This window comes from Neodiprion fabricii, chromosome 2 (genome assembly GCF_021155785.1).
Source record: "Neodiprion fabricii isolate iyNeoFabr1 chromosome 2, iyNeoFabr1.1, whole genome shotgun sequence".
In the NCBI taxonomy this organism is placed as follows: Eukaryota; Metazoa; Arthropoda; class Insecta; order Hymenoptera; family Diprionidae; genus Neodiprion; species Neodiprion fabricii.
The window spans coordinates 22192249-22214083 of NC_060240.1; the positions used below are offsets into that span (position 1 = coordinate 22192249).

General features: G+C 38.7%; 1 protein-coding gene across 1 annotated transcript in view; it reads left to right on the plus strand.

Moving 5' to 3' along the window:
* The window catches only part of LOC124175495 (ornithine decarboxylase-like), a 72305-nt gene extending 52484 nt beyond the window's left edge, over positions 1-19821 (plus strand). Inside the window, exons 4-8 of the mRNA XM_046555822.1 lie at positions 5830-6005; positions 12329-12629; positions 17067-17306; positions 18937-19143; positions 19661-19821. Coding sequence (XP_046411778.1) covers positions 5830-6005; positions 12329-12629; positions 17067-17306; positions 18937-19143; positions 19661-19690 — 954 coding nt within the window. The 3' untranslated portion in view covers positions 19691-19821. The remainder of the gene's footprint in view (positions 1-5829; positions 6006-12328; positions 12630-17066; positions 17307-18936; positions 19144-19660) is intronic.
* The last annotated feature ends 2014 nt before the right edge of the window (positions 19822-21835 follow it).

The following is a 21835-nucleotide window of genomic DNA, read 5'->3' on the forward strand; positions in this document are numbered from 1 at the left end:
GCTGTACCGATAAAGAGCAAGTCTGGAGATGATGTTACGAAAGCAATGGAATCTGTGCTTGTTCAAGGACGGGTGCCGAAAAATTGACACGTCGACAGAGGAACGTAATTTTACAACTCGAAATTTGAATCGCTTATGACACGCTACGGAATCAAACTTTACTCCACGTACAGTAATTTGAAGGCTTCGATTTGTGAACGTTTCAATCGCACGCTGAAAGGTAAAATGTAGAAACGGTTCAGCATGCAAGGAAGCTACAAGTGGCTCGATATCTTATCTGATTTGGTTTCGGCTTACAACAACGTCAAACACCGAACCATAAGAATGAAACCGTCGGATGTCACCGTTGCAAACGAAAGGCTGTTATTACGTCAGGCGTACGGAAGGCTTCGAGCGATACCTACCATATCGGCAAAATTCAAATCCGGTGACAAAGTTCGAATCAGCAAATTCAAAAATGTCTTCCAGAAAGGTTACAGTCTCAATTGGACGACTGAAATATTCACGAACAGTCGAGTGGAAAATACTCATCCTGTGACGTAAAAGCTCAAAGACTACCGAGATCAACCCATCACTGGTGGTTTCTACGAACAAGAGCTCCTCAAGGTTAAACATGCGGATATCTATCTGGTGGAGAAGGTGCTCAAGAAGCGTGGAAGAAAAATTCACGTTAAATGGTTAGGTTTTGACAATACAGACAACAGTTGGATTAACGAATCGGATGTATAACATTTGAATAAATGAATTTTTTGTAAAAACGTATGTGCCTATTTATTTTATACCCGACACATAACAAGTATGCGTCTTTACTTTTTAGACAATCGACAGACATATGCATCGTTGTACAATTTTCTATATTTCGGAGCGTTCTTATTCACTATCCTACATAATAATAATATTTTTTACATCATGGTACAGTTATAAATTACAAAGCTAAGGTGCAGGCTTGTAGCCCCACGGAAGCGTGTCGGTTGTGTTTTGAAACACGATCCGCTTGTCGTCATTCCAGCTCAGTGCCACTTTCTGCTGTTCTACGGTGTATACCTCGTGCTTTCGACTCAATATCTAATGTTGATTTGTAGACGAATTTTCACGATTCAAAACACATTCCAAATAATCGTTGAAAGTTATTTTTCTTAACGCTGATCCTTTGACACCTTTGGCACGTTTATTGTCTTTCTCATCTCCCAAGTCTCGGAATGCGTACAATTTAGCTTTTAATCCTACAAATTCCAGCATTATTTTTCCGTTATTCTCATCTTTCATCAAGCCGAGAACTTTTTTGTTCGCTAGAGGCATTCCATAAACGTTGTCAAGCGGATAGTCAGACGTATCGAATTTGTGCAAGTCCTCCTTCATATGTTCGTATATGTCAGGGACGGTAAAATTGTAAATCAAACTGTCGGTATCCGTATACATTAATTTTGCTCGGTTGCCGAATTTCTGCTTAATATAATTATAATGAAAATCGTAGATATATGTTTTAGCCAGATCCATGATGGAGAAACCTGCATACAATGGTTTATTTAACTTGACTTTCGTCTTACTCATTTCAACGATAATTATATCTTTGTCGAAAACGGTGCAGCTGTGAAATTTGGGTTTGGCTATAGTAGCTCTAGCACCGTATCTTCCATCCCATTTCGTGATCAGCCTGACATCTCTATACTTCCTAACATTTTCCATTCTTTTGCCAAAAACTGCGTTGTTCATCAGTTTGTGAAAATTTTTCTCGAATTCGTTGTGAGATTTTTTGCGCAAATCGGTATTCAAATCTATGTATTTTTTGAGCCACGGGGTTTGTGTGAATTTGAGAACTCTGTGAATTTTGAGTAATTTTAAGCCTAATTGTAAGCATTGTTTCAAAACGCTATAGTGAACAACGTAGTTTTTCTTGGAAAGTAGCGTGTGCATCGATTTGAGTTGCTTACTATTCGAGATCGGAGGTATATAGTGCTCCGGACACACTGGTAAATCCTTATGAATTTCATGCAGTTCCTCAGGATATTCCAAATCCACCTCCAGTATGTAACCAAACTCCGCATCGTCCGCATCGTCCGCATCGTCCGAGAACGTCGCATTGTCCGAAGTCTGTTAACCATTCGAAGGAACTGTATGGCAGAGCAAAGCTCAGCAGCACCGTACAAATTATTAACGTCAAAGTACATGAGATAAGATTTTTCGACCTCAGGATCGAATTCCTCTCCCATGTACCTGTTGTTAGCCTTAGCGTATCTGTTCGAGCACTGTGACAAACCACCACGAATACCTTTTTCGATAAACATAACCATATCTATGTCGGTGAGAAGCTCGAGCTCGATGTCGGTACACTTTAACATCGCATCAAACGACAGACTGGGCGCGGTGTAATAATGTAACGGGTCCAGGTTGTACGTTGTCCAACAGCTCTGTCGAAAGTTTTGAAAAACGTCGGCTAGTAAAAACACGTCCGTCTGTAAATTCAAGTCCGAATACTCTCCCAAAGTTTGAACGTTAAAAGTTTGCCAAACTTTACATGCATCCGCATAGTCGTCGTCTGATATATCCCGATCATTTAATTTTGAGTAAAATTGTTGTTTGGATGGTAGCTGTCTGTCCTTGAGCTTCTCCCAACTGTCTATGTATTCCTACGGAAACACTCCTTTTCTGGTCAATAACTGAAATTTATTTGAGCTACGATAAAATTTTCGTGTGATTGATTTCTGATCATCACCGAGATGCGTTGCTAATTTCTCAAGACTATTGGGCATGAAACGGTACGAATCTACGAATCCAAACTTTATATCTGTCCCCTCGACATATTTTATAAAAGAAATGTACTTTTCTTTGTTTACGGGTAGAAGCTCAATTCTGCCCTCGAACGATGTAGCCAGTGCTTTGATCAGAAAATGTGAATCGTAACCCGACAGATTGTGGAACATCACTGGGATAGTGTGCGAAGTTTGGTAATTTAGATTGCAACCTCGATGAGCAGCACCACGGTACTTTCCCGTGAAATGGCAGTGATCACGATGTTTCACGTCTGTGAGTGTAAACGATTTTTTACAAATGTGACACACTGTTGTTGAATGAAATTCGTTGATTTGATTGAAATTGAGCGGTTCCATCGGTACAACAGTTTTGAAATTAACTTCTAACGAATGTGCCTATTCCGCTATCTCTTTCACAAACCATTGAATGCAAGTTTCTCCGCCATTAATTTTGAATTTTGAAAGCGAATCGACAAACGCACAATGTAGATAGTAAGCTATACTATACGGAAGATGCTTCTGATGAATTGTTCTTATACCCATCTTTTTGAGCGTAGGTTCCAGTAAACATTCGAGATCCGCGTAAATGCAGAATGTAACGGTTTCTTTATGCTTGAAATTTTTGAATTTCAGTATTTTTTCCTCATCTGTAGGTAGAATAACTTTGGTTTTGGTTAAATTCATGCAATCTACATTGTGCTTTGTCAAACATCTTTCAGAATGAAAGTAAGTCAAACATCTATCGCACAACCAAGTACGACCATTACGTTTAGAACTTTGAGAACTTGTTAATCGAGACAAATTTCGAATACAAGTAAAATGAAAGATTTTATTTTTTTCATAATTTTCCATATCTACATCATCATCGTCATCGTCAGTGATTTCAGTTTCTATCACTAAAAGATGAATTACAGGTTTTTCACACTTGTTTCGGCTCAAATAAATGGGTACGATTTCACTGCGCTTTTGTTTTTCCGTACTATCGATACCATAAACGTTGATTGAAAGTTTGTTGAGTTTTTCAAATTTTGGAATCTGGTCTAAAGAAATTGGAAAATGCAAACCGTCACATTGTAGCACTGAGCTGAAATGCGGATATGAAGTAATTTCACTGGGATTGTTGTTGTCGGCTGGGAACAGAGCTGCGGTGACCGACCAAAGAAAGCAATACGAGTCGCTGTTACGGATGTTGACGACAGCCTTCTTATCTTGAATATCTTTGGGTAGTGGTGTGTATGTGAAGACACCGCCTCGTAGTGGCACGTACTTGTTGATATTCACAGTCAAATTGATTATTTCAGTCAGCGACCAGCCTGAATCCTTTTCCTGGAAATCTTCCATCTTTTTCAACAAACGCTCCGTCGCGTTTTCGATGAACCATTCGTTGATATCCGTTGTCTGGAGGATGATTTCGTTTCTTGTATTAAAAAATTTGATCTCTTCCACCGTGCGATCATCTTTTCTAACTCCAAATTTACAAGCCAGGATAACGTTGGCTTTCAAGCTCCTGTCTTTCTTCGGAGCGTTTTTTAGTCTCGTCACAGCTAGTACCTTTGCGTCTTCTAGAAATCTCTCCAGATCTTTATGCTTCAAATTGACGATGGATCCAGTTCGAATTCTCTCCTCGAAAGCTGATTCCAAATCTTCCCAGTGAACTCGATCGCTTCTTCTTAGTTTCCGCGTACCTACACCCGTTTTCTGAAGACGTTTGAATTTTTCCGCGAGCGCTTTCAAGATTCCGATCGTTGTGATAATTCTCATCTTTTCTCCAATCGATGAAGCCTTTCGCAAAATTTTGTTTAGAAGCCGAATATTTTGACTTCCAAATTTTATCCATTTCTGAATCTCTGCTGTTGATGATGATTTGCCCAAGATTTTGTACGCCGATTCCATAATATCGATCAATCTCAAACACTTCGCGGATTCCATCTCAAGCTTTTTCCTCACGTATACTTGACAAGTTGTGACTTAATGATCGTTTGCAGTGATGAGCGTCCTTTTTATAGGGCAGCTGTACGTATGTTTGTGTATGCGCGCGCACCTTTCAGCATTCTCAGAGCGATAGTAACCCAACACCGCAGATCCATGGCTTTGAATGTACCGCGGCTATCGGTCGACCTTGGATATCAAACCGACATCCGAGTAAGTGAAATACAATTCTCGGACCCATTAATTTTGGAATGTCACGTGGTTGATAACGTGGGAAAGGAATGTGGGGGTAGTTGATGTTACACATCAGCAGTCCTACCGTGGAAAAAGAATTTGGAGTGGTTAATGTTACACATCAGCAGTCCTATCGTGGGAAGAGGATGTGGCACGGTAAAAAAGTTCTCGCCCCCGCTGCGCCCTCTACCGTTGGCAGGCGAGCACTACAGACTTTGACCTTCGGTCGGTAAGATTGTCGGTAAAACAGCATGATTTTGACCTCCAACCGATACAACTGTCGGTAAGGTTGCACGGTTTTGACCTCAAGCCGGTACGGCAGACTGTGACGTCATCGCGGAAAAGGGTTTGAGTCTAGGGAGAATGTCGGTAATTGTCGGTAACAGGACCTGCGTGTAGAACCGACCTTGCTATACTACTACCGGGTCTCGTCGAGTCTGCGTATGAATAAAGTTTCACCTCTCGTGTAGGTCGCGCATCTACGTGCATAGACGCTCAGATTAGCGGGACCGTTTGCGAACTTTTTGGGAATGGCGACTACGACTGGAGCTCGGATGTGTAATAATACGCTATAAATAAGCACGAATAAAAAGCTTACTAGATTCATTAATTTGTTCGCGGTTAGCGCTCCGAGTCACATTCTTTTGTTTTAGTTTATGAATTATTGTTTATTAGTAAGATGGCGATTAGCGCACGTAGGCTTAAGAAATTTTCTAGATTCATTATCGATGGCGGTTAGCGCGTCGATCATGATTTCGGTTTAGTTTTTGTCTAGCGGTTTATTGTTAAGCGGCGGTTAGCGTGGGTTATAGCTGGCAAGTTCTCTCCGTAAGTATTAGGCTTACTGGTATATCATAGCAGATCTTGTGTGAGCTTGATGCGAGGCAAGATGATATAAAAACCAAATGTGTTTCAGTACGAGATCGAGCAAGTACTATCGAGCGGGGTACCGAGGGAACGTGTAATTTTCTCTAGTGCCGTAAAACTGCATTCACACATAAGATTTGCGCGGAAAGTCGGAGTGGACATACTCACGGTTGACTGCAATGAATTTGAAATGGACAAAATCAAGAGCATATTTCCGGAGGCGAAGTGAGTATATTCGTAAAATATAAGGCGAGTAATTGTTCTCCCGTAGTACATTCCAATGTTTATTTATTATAGTTACAAGCCACGTTCACTTTATTTTTATGCAATGTTCTTAGTTTTTGACTTATACCTTTTTGATCCCATTACACATACAATTATTATTTATTTATGTAATGTGTAATTGAAAAACTTTTAGTAGAAAATCAAATTTGTAACCGGTGATCAATTAATATTCTATCACAAGCTGCTTTTGTGATGGGAGAATCAAAGAAGAAAAAAAATGAACTCGAGTTATCTTTATAATGAGTAACTGAAGAAACTTCAATTATTGATAGCTTTTATGACTTGAAACCAAACGTCAGTTCATTTGATAGAATAAATGAAAAGTATGAGAATAAAATAGTACAATTTTCTTTTAATTGAATTTTTTTCATGTACATAAATAAATTACAAAAGTGTTTGGGAATTGAAATTTTTAAAGTACCACTTACGATATAAATTCATAATTCAATTTTTCATGGAGTGGAAATATTAGGCTGGGAAGAATAAAAGGGGATAAAAGGAATGCAAATACCTTGGAGGGGAACTTTGGGTATATAGAACAGCATGGGGATATATTGTCAGGGAAGAGATGAAGAGAGATAAGATTGGAGTCAACACAGGCAGAATGGCGATGCGTTTGGAAAAGAGGATAATGTTAAAATAGGAGTTCTTATCAAGAAAACGGTGAAGCATTTTTAAGCATTTCTTCAGTTTACTCTTCACATTTTCCTTAGTGAGTTAGTCATTCGTAAAAATCAACAGATTGTCGACGTACACTGCCAAAAACAGTATCTTCACGCCCGATGTTTTATAATATTGTAACAACGGGGAAAAGTACGAATGAACTAAGAGAATCAATGGGTTCTCTGTGTGAATTAAGCGTACGCCGAGCCAAAGGTGTCTCACGAAACGAGAATTATTTGAGAAAGAAAGTGGATATATTTTGACACGCAGTTCTCTTTTTAAAGTCCAAAGACTGACTGTTTTTACAATAATATTTGTTGACGCAGCAACCCTATTCATTTTATGACATATGAAAGCTTACAGTTTAAGATGACTACTAGATCATTAGAAAGACGATAACATGGGTGATTGATGATTTCACCCTTTATAACGATATATACACGGGTCTACTCTGGATTGTTTTAGCCCTGCTCTCTTCAATTCTGCATCTAGCTTAATATTCCATTACCGACTTGCTTGCTTTAAGCCGTATATGGCCTTTCTCAAACGCCATACTTTGTTCCCATTGTAGAATTCCTTCGATGGAACTATGTATACTTCTTCGTGGAGATCCCCTTGTGGAAACGCGGTTACAGCATTCATCTTTTCAATATCCGAGTCATGTTTTGCTACCAGAGCCATCAGATATCTTATTGAACTATACCCAACTACAGGTGCGAAAGTCTCCTCGTAATCCACACCTTTTCTTTGGGCGCATCTCTTGATCAGGAGCCTGGCCTTGTGTCGTAGTAAATCACCTTTATCGTCTGTTTTGGTTTGAAACACCCATTTACTGCTAATAGGTTTTCTATTCGGGGGTAAATCTATAAGTTCGTAACTGTTATTTTCTTGCAAGGACTGATATTCTTCTGCCATGGCCTTTTGCCAATGTCGAGCTTCATGACTATTCAGAGCTTGTTCAACTGTCAAGGGATCACTTGCTTCATTTGCTTGAGATAAGTATAATACGTAGCGTCCATTTCGGGAGGCTTTCGCTGTGTCCCCACCTATGTTTAGTGGTTCTGCTTCTATTGACAAGTTCTCTGCAGTAGAGTCTTCTGTCGTATGATATTCTGCCAAATCTTCCGAGGCAGATGCCGATTCATAATCGGACTCAGTCGCCGCTTCATTAGTTTCACTTACTTCTTTGTCCTCTTGGTCTGAAGTATAAGTGGTTTTGGTATGGTTTGATTTTCGGTGAGCGACGTTTTATGAGTAGGTGCTAGTTTTTCTACGAAGACAACATTTCTGCTCTTTACCAATTTGTTTGAATACGGTCGAATGAATCGATTACCTTTGGTTTCCTCACAGTAACCGACAGAAATCAGCTTTTACGACTTAGCGTCCCACTCGCGTCGTTTTTGTTTTGGTACGTAAACCATGGCCTTGCAACCGAAAATTCTCAAATGCTTGAAATCAGGTTTGACTCCTGACCACACCATTTCCGGAATTTTTTTCAGGTTCTGTAATCCTTTAGTTGGCGAACGATTGATGTATGCTGCTGTTGAAACTGCTTCAGCCCAAAACTGAGGCTTCAATCCAGCATCGAATATCATGCTTTTCGCCCTCTCTACTATGGTCCGATTCATTCCCTCTGCTGCCCCATTCTGTTCTGGGGTATAGGGGTTTGAGGCTTGATGTTGGATTCCAGCCTTCTGCAATAACCTAAGTAACTCATTATTGCAATATTCTTTGCCATTATCAGTTCTTAAGGTTTTTATCCTTTTTTTGTGAAGGGTATTTTATCCTTTTTCTAGTCTGATTTTCTACAAGATTTTTAAAATTTGCAAATGTTTGTGCTACTTCAGCCTTATTTTCTAGGAAATATACATACAGCTTACGTGAAAAATCGTTAATCAATGTGAAATAAAAATTTGGTTCCACCTAAGGATTTGGTTTCCATAGGGTCACATAAATCCGAATGCACCAGTTACAATATCTCAGTTGTACATGTTTCAAAATCGGAAAAACCTAGTCTGCTTTGTTTACCTTTCAGACATGCAGTGCAGGTGTGGTTGTCTTTGCTGTCGTTTTAATCAACTCCTATAACGTAGCCATTCTTCAATTTTTTAAGATCATTGAAATTGATGTGCCCCAGTCTGCGATGCCTCAAATTGTTACCTTCGCTAATATAAGCCATTAGACCAAGGCTTTTATGCACATTCAGTTTAAACATGTCGTCCACCAACATTGCAGCTGCCACTAGGTTCGCTCCGTCAAATTTTCGACAGTCTTTTGCATTGAACTCCACATGGTCGCCTTTCTGTACGATTCGTCTTACGGAGAACAAGTTAATAGGTAGATTCCGTACATGTAAAATATCTTTGACTTCTATTGATTTGACATTTCCACACAGGCTTAATTGAATTTCAACGGTACTTTTTTTAGTTACTTGCATTTTAGACTCATTAGCTATGACAATCTCTTTAATTTGAGTGTCACCTGTGCTCTTCAACCAGTTCACTCGCATAGTCATGTGCATCGACGCTCCTGAATCTACAATCCAGTCCTCGGAGTTCGCTTTGCCAGTTGAGAATCCCGCGCATAACTCCGCTACCGACTTCTTCGATTTGTTATTCACTTGTTTGATTTCCTACTTTCTTGTTTTCGACTACCTTGTCGTTTTTTTGAGGACAGTCTGCTGTTTTGTGCCCGTGTCGATTGCACCCAAAACAATGCGGTCCCCTTTTCTAAGTATATTTTTTCTTAACATTTTTACTGTAAAAGGCACTCTCGGTGGTTGAAAAGGTTGATTTAATGTCTTGCAAAAGTTTTGTTCTTATAGCATCTCCTGTGATATTGGTGCCGAAGCTCTCTATGCCCATGATCTTTGGTTTATATTCATCCGGTAAACCTGCTAGTAAAAACGTGCCAATCCACTCATCACTGACCTCAAATCTTATCCCGGTCAATTTGTGAGCAGTACTCACTACTTGATTGACATATTCTGCTACGATTTCACAGCTTTCAAGACGAGACGTTACCAGTGTCCTTGGTAATTTTACTCTTCTTGTGAGCCCGGAGTCCTCAAATGCTGCTTTCAGTTTATCCCACACTTCTTTGGCCGTCGTCGCATTTTGAATATGTACACAGTTTACTGGTTCAATCAAAATGATTTTTGACTTTGCTTTCATGATTTTCTTAGCGTCAGTTTCTTCCCCTGTGACGCATTCTTATAGTTCTTCATGTTGCAAGTATGTTTGAACCGTGAACTGCCATGTGTTATAACTTTTACGTCCCGATAGTTTTTCTATCCATGCACCGAAGCTTGCTGACGCCATCTTGAATATCCAAAATTAGCTTGGTTTAGAGAACTTGTCCTTTGTGCTTTCGCTCCATCACAATTCTCACAATTACAATACCACTCTGGGCCTGGACCCGTAACCTGTTGGAGGTTGGATGTGACCTGCATTAAGTATAAGGGCTATTCCGCGTCAACCGGATCAGTCATCTCTCAGATATTTTTTTAATTTGGCATGTGGATTGTGTAGGGGGAGTTAGATTTTTGTGCCAAAGCGCGAATCTCATAACTCAAAATTCGATTTTTTATTAACAATAACAAATTGGACTCCCATTTTTTTCAAAAATTCATAACTTTGGCAAAAATTAGATACAATATATTTTTTTTTTTCAAATTACGCGGAAAGCTCCATAGAATTTAAAAAAAAAAATACGAAATGGTAAAAAAAGTTGTTATCAATTGTTTATTTAACAATTAATTTTTCAAAGATTTTTAAAACAGTGACTGACACGATCAAAAAATTTTTTTCAAATTCTGACATGTTTCTTGAACTGTACTACAACCTGTGAATTAATTTCAGAGGGGTGTTTTTCTTCGTTTTCGAGTAAAAAATCATTAAAGGTGTCGATGCGCATGAAATTGCGGCGCGCCGAGTCTCTACGTAATGGCGGGCGGCCGGTTGCCGTCCACCGCTACCCCACGGTGGCGTCGCAGCGTTATTTTAGAGTCATTTTCACGATGTAGGACATGATTGAAGAATCTGAAAAAAATACTGTACCTTCACAAGGCCTGCTCAAAGCGATAAGTGAAGTTTCAGGAATGTGTTTTTCACCGTTTTTTGATTACAGAGATTCAAAATAACGGTTACACACCATGAGAGTGCACATAAATGATAATAATTACATAACTTGCTACTTATTTTAAAATAAAAACACATTCCTGAAACTTCACTTATCGCTTTGAGCAGGCCTTGTGAAGGTACAGTATTTTTTTCAGATACTTCAATCATGTCCTACATCGTGAAAATGACTCTAAAATAACGCTGCGACGCCACCGCGGGGTAGCGGTGGACGGCAACCGGCCGCCCGCCATTACGTAGAGACTCGGCGCGCCGCAATTTCACGCGCATCGACACCTTTAATGATTTTTTACTCGAAAACGAAGAAAAACACCCCTCTGAAATTAATTCACAGGTTGTAGTACAGTTCAAGAAACATGTCAGAATTTAAAAAAAATTTTTTGATCGTGTCAGTCACTGTTTTAAAAATCTTTGAAAAATTAATTGTTAAATAAACAATTGATAACAACTTTTTTTTACCGTTTCGTATTTGTTTTTAAATTTTATGGAGCTTTCCACGTAATTTGAAAAAAAAAAATATATTGTATCTAATTTTTTGCCAAAGTTATGAATTTTTGAAAAAAATGGGAGTCTAATTTGTTATTGTTAATAAAAAATCGAATTTTGCATTATGAGATTCGCGCTTTGGCACAAAAATCTAACTCCCCCTACACAATCCACATGCCAAATTAAAAAAATATCTGAGAGATGACTGATCCGGTTGACGCGGAATAGCCCATAAGCAGAATTGCGGGGAAATAAACAGAAGCGACGATGCTCAAGGGCCTAGTTTGAACTAGTTAGGTATTCTTAAATCTAACAACAACGCGTAGTTTACGAGTATTTCAACTTTTCAAACGTCAAATATTATTTATTTTGACAACGTCGAATATTATTCGTTTTTACAATGTTTGGGATGGCCGCAGTGGAATACAATGCTTAACCTGGATATAAGTTGTAACTCCGATTGCCTGAATCAGGCGCATAGCCGTTCCGCGTCTAGGAAAACTCACGGTATACATGACTACGAAGTTAGCGGGACGTGCCAAAAGTGTTTGTGGATCACGCCATGTCGTAGGGAAACAAGGCGTGCTCTAAACGGAGATGTGCAGTAGCAAAGTCACCTGATCCCCATATGACGTCACGACGAAAATTCTGTGTCTGTCGAAAAAAGTACAACATAACCGTTGTAACCAATTATTTAACATTTGAATATTATTCCCGCATCAAATAAGATTCGATGGACGTAAGAATGAATGGCTGTTTCATAGCTTTTAAAAATAGTGCTCCAAATAACGCCATGTGGGGGTACGTTCTCATTGGCCGAAGTAATGCGCAAGAACACACCTTACTTGCTTACACCGTGACTCACGCTGCAAATTTCACACTGATCTGATATCGCACATTTTCCGCACTTGTAGCATAATATACTATTCTTACTTCACGCCTTCTGACTAACATTTCTTTTTCATAATTTGACAGAATTCTCATTAACTTCGGATGCGATTCGACAACGGAGGTAAGAAGAATTGGAGTGAAACAAGGTTGCGATCCTGTCAATGAAGTGCCGAAGATATTGAGAAAGGCTAAGGAACTTGGAATTAGCGTAGTTGGATTTAGTTTCAACGTGGGTAATCAGTATGCAAAGCCGTCCGCCTATACCCGCGGATTAAGGATGGCATTGGGCATGATTGATTTCGCCAAGTCACTGGGACTAGAGGGGATTAAGCTGATAAACATCGGGGAGGCCTTTGTCGGCGAAAATGGTAGTTCAATCAACCAGGTGGGTAAATATGCATAGGGGAAAGTCCCCCCAGTGACGGACACCTAAGGTTATTCGTTAATAAAATCGTTATTTAAGTGAAAACATGATTATTTTTATTTTTGTTATAATCTTTAGAATATGTTTAACAATATAGGAACTTTTCGAATTAGTATATAACGTTAAACTAAGAATGAAATACAATTTTATTTAGTAACAAAAACTATGGTGTCAAAGAAGTGTCCCCTAGCACCGGACACTAATAGTACGGATGGAAAAAATGTCTTAAAATTTAATGAATTTTGCAGTGGTCACATATATATTTGTCAAAGCACTCAGGGATGTCTGCGCACATCTAATGCACCCATTCCTTGGAATTACAGCACTGAATCCAACCCTCATCGTTCTCTTCAAGGCATACAAGGCACATGATTTTTCTTTGCGTTGCTTCGCTTGTTTCAATTGAAGAATCGCCAACAAACTCTACAGTTGTCTTACGTTTTTTCGGTTTCGCAGCAAGTTTATTGTCAATAGGCTTTCTTCTGTCTGTACTTGTGTTTGCCTTTGACATTTTGACGTTTTCTTTTTCTTCGAGCATGGTCTTGTACGGCGACGAAGTCAAAATCGCACTTTTCTCAGCCTTCCTGCGTCGTGAAGAAGTCCAGTCAAGGCTTAAAAGTACATTCGCCTCCACTTCTCATAATCTTCACGCGATCGCACAAGGTACTTTTTGGTACTTCATATTTCACTGCAGCTTCTCTACCTGTCATGTTGCCACTCAAGACTCTTTGAACTGCCTTCTTCATAGTTCCTTCGGACCATTTTTCTCTTTCGAGTATTTTTTATTGGTTAGCCATGGTAGAATAACACTAAAACACTTCAGATCAAGTTTTGTATAAATAGTCAAATTCAGAGAAAAAATTGGGTGTCCGGTACTGGGTGACAAATCGGGTGTCCGATATTAGGGACCCGCAATGCACAGCTAAATAATGAAATATGTGCTTGTTTGCAAATATACCAACTTTTATTGACCATTATCTGAAAGAATACATACCAACAAACATCCCAGACCAAAAATAAAAGAACAAAGTCATGCGTTGTTTAAAATAAATAAACGCGAAACTTAGACGTGACGTAAATTTATGCCAGCTCAAATATTCAACTGTCTTTTGGCGACACACGGGCGCTCACTGCCACGTGCAGCGCATCCACATCGCTACTCCATTGTGCAGGTTCCAACCACACAAGAAAACTGTTGATACTTTGTTTACTTTGGGATATACGACGTGTGTCCGGTACTAGGTGCCGTCCGGCGTTACGGGACTTCCCCCTAGGCATACGATGTAAAGTATACCTCATAACCTGTAAAAATGATTTATTCTGTCTTGTAACGTATGACACAAGCAACTACGGATCACCGCTGCATGCATCATATTTACGGAAAGGTAATTGCTATAATTGTAGAATGTATTTCGTGTTATGTTACATCGCACTGTATTCCACGTTAGAAATTTCGGAAGTTTATCAGGTTGTACTTCTATACTTAATACATAAAATTCTTTGTATGTATGTTTGTGGAGATTTAACTTAAAATCTATTTGCCGGATTTTGATGAAACTTTTTTAAAAATGTTCTTTATGGCTCCAGAAGTGCTATAGGTTATGTTACATACAACTTTTTATGTAAAATTTTGAGTCAATAATTGATTAAAATGTTATAAGTTCTCTACTACTTGAGCTATGGCTGAGACCCACCGTTGACCGACCACTTCGATTGCCCATAGCGAGGTAAGGTTATTAGTAGGGGGGAATATGGCATAAGTGGGAGAAGCGGAGCTAGATCTGTAATGCTGCTGATCGCGCGACCATCATATGCAGATCTCTGGGAGCATTCATAAATTACGTGTTCGGGTTTGGAGAAGGCGGGCAGGTTGTTGTCAGATTATGACGAAAAATAATTGGACGTAGGTCGGGGTTAGAAATTCCGCCGTCATATGCAAAAAGTCATATTCCTTCTGGTAACTGTGGGAGTCTAGGGTTAGTCGCGGGGGGAAGGGGGGGCGGGGGCATTTTTTTCGTGTGATTTGAAGGGGCGGCCTTTGAATCTGATAGAAGATGGCAAAAGAGGGAGGAGGAGGTCAAAAACCTTCAAGATTCGATAACTCTCTTCCGTGAGTGCTATATTTTTTCTTTATGAGAATCTTCCGAGTAATTCAATTTTAACTAATAAGAAACCAATTATAACCCGAGTAACGTCGGGTATTGCTAGTTTTTAACACAGAGCTAAATTCTAATGGATGAGTTTTTCATATCAAGTCTTGCTACAATAATCGTTTGATCGAATCAGATCGATCTCTTAGATTTGATTTCTTTTTTAATATGTTAGAGTAGATAAAAAACTGAACGACTCGTATTTTTTTTTTCACCTGCCAATAAACACTTTAAGGGGGTGAAACCACCTTCCAAAGTAAGGCATATCAAGGGGCAATATGGCAGTTTTTTCTATTTGAGAAAATTATATTTCACATTCCTGAACAGAACACTGGGGGAGCATGTCGGGAAAGACGATGTTTTCGGAGCAAATGTCCGGAAAGATGATGTTTGCGGATGGCGCTTGTCATCCTTTCGTTTTTTTTTTTTTTTTTTTTTTTATTTAAGTCATAGTTTCTACTTTCCATCTTTCTTTAACTGCAACTATGTTTCTCCTCCTCCATCTCATATCTTCTTCTCCATTGATATTGAGTATTTTATGAAATCTCACTTCGTTTTTTCATTTTTTTTTTTGTTGAGTTACATTCATGCATGGTTTGGTGGTTCGTGTTTTCTTCTTTAACTTTTTTTTTGCTGATTGGGTTGCCCTTCCCAGTGGTTCGTCACTTTTATGGTCTGCCTGTTGCTTCCATCCTTTGTAGCCATATCTTTCAGCAGCTTCGTCGTCAGGCACGCGGTTTCCTGGTAGCCAATTTACCGAGTTCATGTCTGTTTGTATTGTTTCATATCGCATGATTGTTGGCATATTCTATTCGGCCAATTTTGTTCCGCATACCGGCCAAATTTGGTATGTTCATCGTTATCAACAATTGTTTATTTACTGACTATTTCCAGATCTTTTCTAGGCATCTTGGCAATAGGGGTGAGAGGGGGGGGGGGGGGGGTCACCGGGAGTCAAAGGATGTTAGGGAAGAGATGTGGGAATATTAATTTTTAAGATTCAAGATAATTAATTGTTTGTGACTACTTGAATTTTTATAATATTAAGTGTATCATCTTAAGTGGTTACTTTTAATTCAGAAAATAGTTTATTTTAACTAGTGTCACCAATAACTTCACATCATTAAACAAACCAGAGAGATATAGACTCTTAATATGAATAACTTAGGTACAAGATTGGATATTATGACGTTTCGTGAGGACTGTTTGGTTATTGGCAACAAAAGACAGACGGTGAAAACCCTCATACTGTTATACACGTACTGTATTTAAAAAGTTCCTCAACATTTTTCAGAAATTCCAGAATCTTCTCAATCCCATGCTGTTTATTTGTGGTATTATTTAAAACGCTCTTGTCTCTCTTTAATGACAGACTACAGATAGGCATGTTTGGTTTTCATGCATGCAATAAATTCAAGATATCTATGAAATCATAGCTTTATTCCAGCAAAAGAATTGATGCATTGCTAAATAAACTCTCTTCAAGTTGAAAATTGAGTGAAGACCTGTCATTGCTTATTACAGTGTGAGAAAATGTCGTTTTAGAAGATTGGCCACAGAATTTTAGGAAAAAAATTTAAATTGATTTTAACAGAGGCATTTTACAAATAGCTTAATGTTTAAATTTTTTCATATAAAACATAAAACAGAAAAGACCTGTTTAAATCTATTTGAAATGAAAAATGAAATATGTAATTTTGCATTTAAATTGCATATTTAACATAAGACTATCTTAAACGTTACCTAGCCCTGCTGTTACGTATGTATAGGGACCGAGCGTGAGTACGAGTAGCGCCGCGAGTAGCCAAAATTGTCCCTATCGACGGGACTTGCGTTAACTTTGACAAATATTCTGGCGGTTATTTGTCATCATTTTTTTTAAAGAACAAATATGTTTACCGAAAAAATGCCTTCTCGCGGTGTAAGCAAAGTGACGGTTAGTTGTTGCGCTATCGGTTGTTACAATAGTCGCAGAAATACCGAGTAAACCGTTATTAACTGTCCCTATGCGATAGGACGATTCAAAACGATTGATTAATTTCATACCATGGCGTAACCACGGAAGTTTATGATTGGCTAAGTCATTGGCGCAGACAGGGGAAAATGCCCGTCAGTTGGGACAAATAGAATCGATTTGGCGCTGCCGTGAATTTTGCGCACGATCTCTATGTCCAGTCGATAACGTGACGCGGGACGAAGCATCTCCACGGTATAAGGTGACATTTTATTATTTTTCAATTCTCCTCAGTTTGCCGTGGCAATCAACGAGGTGCTCGATGAAATTGATCCATCGATAAAAATAATTAGCGAAACTGGAAGATATTACGTCCACTCAGCCCTAACCCTCGCAAGTTTGGTTTACGGGAAACGAACTGTAAAGGAAAAAAGTGGCACGAGATACATGTACTACATGAACGACGGTACTTACGGATCCTTTGGCGAAATTATGATGAATATCAATACGAGAATACCTCGTCCTCTAAATAAGGTGAGTCAGAATGGGTTTGTCCGTGGTTTGTTCTTTAAGATTATGTAGTACTCCTACCCTTACCAACCGAGCAAACTCACCCTTCTCTTCTGGTAATTAATAAACCAACGAACGGACAGGGTACAAATTTCGACGGTGCGTCGCTCTTTTTTAGTGGAACTTTGGAAAGTTACTTATGTTCCGAAAATCGTCAAAAAATTGCGTGTGTTTTTGATACGTGATACGAGTTTGCCTAGCGTTCCTTTATTTTCGTCTAGCGACCTGAATATTGCATGAAAACAGTCTCACGATGGTAAATTTTACTCCTCGTTCGTTCCGGGATTGCACAAAGTATCTCGCCTATGCGCCTTTTGACCCCTGAAATGTGGGAAATGTGGGAACAGTAATATTTGTCAAAAAAACATTCTGATTTTCGACAATGTTCGGGATATGAGTAATTTTCCTGAATTCCGCTACAAAAGAGCAATGCGCCGTCGAAATTTGGGTCTTTTCCGTTCTATTGTTTATTTATTATAGGAAGAAGTGGAGTGAGTTTGCTCGGTCGGTAAAGGTAAGAGACATGACCTTAACCCTTTCAGTCATGCAGTTTTCATCTGCACCGATTTCGATGAAAATTGGTACCCGGGGGTTTTCGGGGTCGCTGATTACGAATCTGGCATTAGATTTTCAAAATTCAAAATGGCGGATCCAATATGGTGGACGTAAAGTTTTATATCTTATATCTTTCTGCTCAATATTTTGGCCTGAATTTAGTCATTTGGGGGATTTTGGAATGGCTGATCACGAATCTGAAGTCATAACTTCGTAATTTCTAAATCCAAGATGGCAAATGCCATCTTATCTTTCTTTGTCTATATTCGTGTCTCTCTTAGCCCTACCCGGAACTAACGACGAGGACGTGGAGAGCACCTAGTTCCACTTTTTGCTTGTTTTTTTTTCCTGTTTTTTTTGTTGCCTTATTCTGTTTTATGTGTTTTCTCTTTTATTTTTTAGTGTTTTTTATTGTTTTTTTCGACTTCTTTTTTTTTCAATATCCTTATTATGACGCACGCACGCACATATATATATATATATATATATATATATATATATATATATACCAATGATAATAATAGGGAACCACTGATTTTAATTATCTCAAATTTCATCTCAAATGAACTGAAATATTTATTCCTAATGTATATTCGAAGGAATATTCCTGATAAAGTAGGATATCACGTGATTGAAATTTTTATTGTCACATTGCCCAATTGGATCGACTATAGCGGATCCACCATTTTGAATTTTCAAAATCTGACCTCATATTCGTGATGAGCGAGTCAAAAAGCCCCTAGATACGGATTTTTAGAGGCCTTGGTTCAAGACTAGAGCTCTGAGGTGATTTTTTAAAAGGTGGGACCGTAGCGGTCCCACTATGACTGAAAGGCTTAAATGTGTGGTAAAAGGTAAAAAACATGACCCTGTGGCGACTGCGAACTTACGTTTTGGGCCGCATTTACCTGTCATGTAACAGTCGATTCTGCACCAAGTGAATTAGCGTTTTCAATACGCAATATCGTAGCAGAACGATATACCTGATACGGTAAAAAATAATACCTTCATTTGTTTAATTGAAAATTTCGGTTTTCAGCCGCCGAACGAAAAGACCCATCCATCCTCATTTTGGGGTCCAACATGCGATACCTACGATTGCGTCGTGCGTGATTGCGAATTCCCGGAATTGAAAATTGGCGATTGGCTGGTGTGGCCCAATATGGGCGCCTATACGGTGTCTTTTGCAGTAAACTTCAACGGCTTTCACCGACCTGCAGTATTTTCAATTACCCGAAAAGATATGGTAAGATACTAAGTCCCTCGGTTGACGCAATCTTTGGCATGACCCCTCAGTTCTATGATCGTTCAATTAAAATAAAATACCAATCAGATCAGTTCATCAATCAAAAGGTAATCGGAACTTGTCCTAATTCTGTGACTATTGTATGACTTCTGCAAAGCTCGATTCAACTTCAAAGAATCGCCGTTAAAATTATCAACTTGTACGCGTGTGTCAATCTTTGAAGCTGGAGGACGTCAAAAAAAAACATAATTTTCAAAAGAGTTTTATTTTCTTAAGAATACGATCACCATACACATAATAAAACTTATTGATTTCAAAATTGGTCAACGTTACCAGCGACTCTTTCCGCTTGCTGCACTATTTCATCAATCTTTAATATTTTTGGCGACTAAAGGGTACAACTGATGACAATGTATTGAAAATCGTACAAGTATAAACTGTTAAGAAACGAACCGTCACTCAATATATTGTAAGCTCTCCAGGAGCTGTTGATATTATTCAATTTGCATGGTTGCAGGAATTCATTGTTAACCAAGCTTGCTGTTGAAAGATGCCTGATATGCTCGACGGAAAAAAGAAGCATGAAGTTCTCTTTTCGTTCACACAACATTTGTTACATATTTCACAAGTATGTTAAAAAATAAACAGAGTAAAATAAATAAAAAATTCACAGTTAAATATGTGCACACTCGAAACATACTGTAAAACCTAATTGGAAGAAAATGCTTCAATGCTACGATATAATTCCATGAAATCCTCGGCAAACTTATTGTAACCATAAGGTCAAGAATTTGGATTTGCAATGCTAATCGACCGTAGCCTTGACCTTATTGAAAGTTCTACACCTCGTGAGACTGTCTTACACTAGTCTGTAGTTATTACGGTTCATTAGTAAGATTTCATTCAGAACTGCTGAATTCATGGGGATGCATTTTTGCATCATTTGCTTGGAAAGTTCAATTTTTGAGACCTCTGGAGCGTGCGTAAAGTTTAAACGGTGCGGTAAGACGACGTTGGCGCATATGCAATTTTGAATAGCTCATTTTTACGCATTGTGTCATTGAGTGTATAGTGTGTACCTAACACATGCGGGTGGGCGATATCTATCAATACGTGTAGTCGGGTTTTATTCCAGAAATTGAAAAAATGTTTTTTTCACTAATGAGGGTTCCTCCGAACTAAGATTTTATGTCGAAATCACCAGATAAATTACAGTAATCGAGTCCTTTGGTTCTGCCTACATTACTAATATATGTTGTCGTCTTTTTCAAAAAATTCTTTTCTGATTCGAAATTCTAGATCCAACCGTGTCACTTTTTTATCAAAATCTTCAATAATATTCATATTGGCTGTAATCTCTGCTTTGACATTTCCAAAAATCCCTACAATACATCGGATCTAGGCTTATGTAGGTACATTTATGTCCGTTGGCAGTAAGATCGTAAATCTGGTATTTATTATTAAAAATAGGGTTAAGAGCTTTGGTGTTAAAGCATGTAAGGTTATTAGCGAGTCCGAAGAAAGGACACATTTATCCCAGTTGCGATTGGTTATTGCTTATGACATCTTATTATACAGTTATTACAATCCAGTCGATAAATACGACGGCGCCCTCTCTGAAGCCTGCCCTTACCAAGGTGCAGTTACCATAAGATAGCCTTACGCACTTTCACCATACTTCTTAGATTGATACAGACATACACGGTTACCAACATAACGTGCAATACCCTTGTATCGATAGTTCTCTCACGCCATATTGCCCGTTATTTCATCAGCCAAACTCATATACCTCTCCTTGATATATCTATGAAGCATTAAGCAGCGTATATATAATTTTCACATTTGACCGTTATACCCTTCAACATTAGCTTTCACATTATAATCTCAGCCGCAATTTCTCAAAGCGATAAACACTTGCAATAGATTTCAGGAAACGTAGGAAGAGAAACCATGGATATTATAGCTCACAGATAGGAAAGCCCTTATTCTCAGAACTAGGGATAGTGCCTTTGTTTTAACGACGATTTGACTAATTAGCGCCTCGCTGCTTGCTTTCCTGAACTAATCGTCTCGCGCTAACACCCTGCCAAGATATTACTCGCTAATCAGAAACCTTACCCTCAAGTATTAATCAGCCTCACTTAATCGTTTTACACTGGCGAGAGAATGCGACTCTTAAACCCTTCTACTTTTCCATCAATTCAACCCTGATTCAGTGCAGAAAACAGAAGAGATTGAAACGCCGAACAGAATAGTCTGAAAACAATTTTAGACTTCATAGAGAAGAGATTGAAACATCGACCAGACTAGTCAGAGTAGAGGTTTAGGCATCGATTAGTACAGATGAAATCCAGTTACCATTTCGGACCTAAACCATCTGCTAGATGTAGCGTCTCGCTCGCAAGGAAAACTTATTGCAGGCAAGTTGAGCACCAAGTAAAACTTGGGTCTATATCCAAAGACTGATCTTCTCATCTTCTGAATACGATCCAGACGGATTTAGAAAATCTGTCGTATAATTTTGAACTGATCTGTCCTAGTGGGAATAATTTCTACGCCAATCTGCGTATTTTATTTTCAAATTTCTACGATTAAGTAGAGGATTTCGGACACGTGCGTAGTTCTGGCATAGAATTTTTTCATTGATATGTAGTACTTTTCTTAATACATTTTTGTAGATTTTGGTAATCGG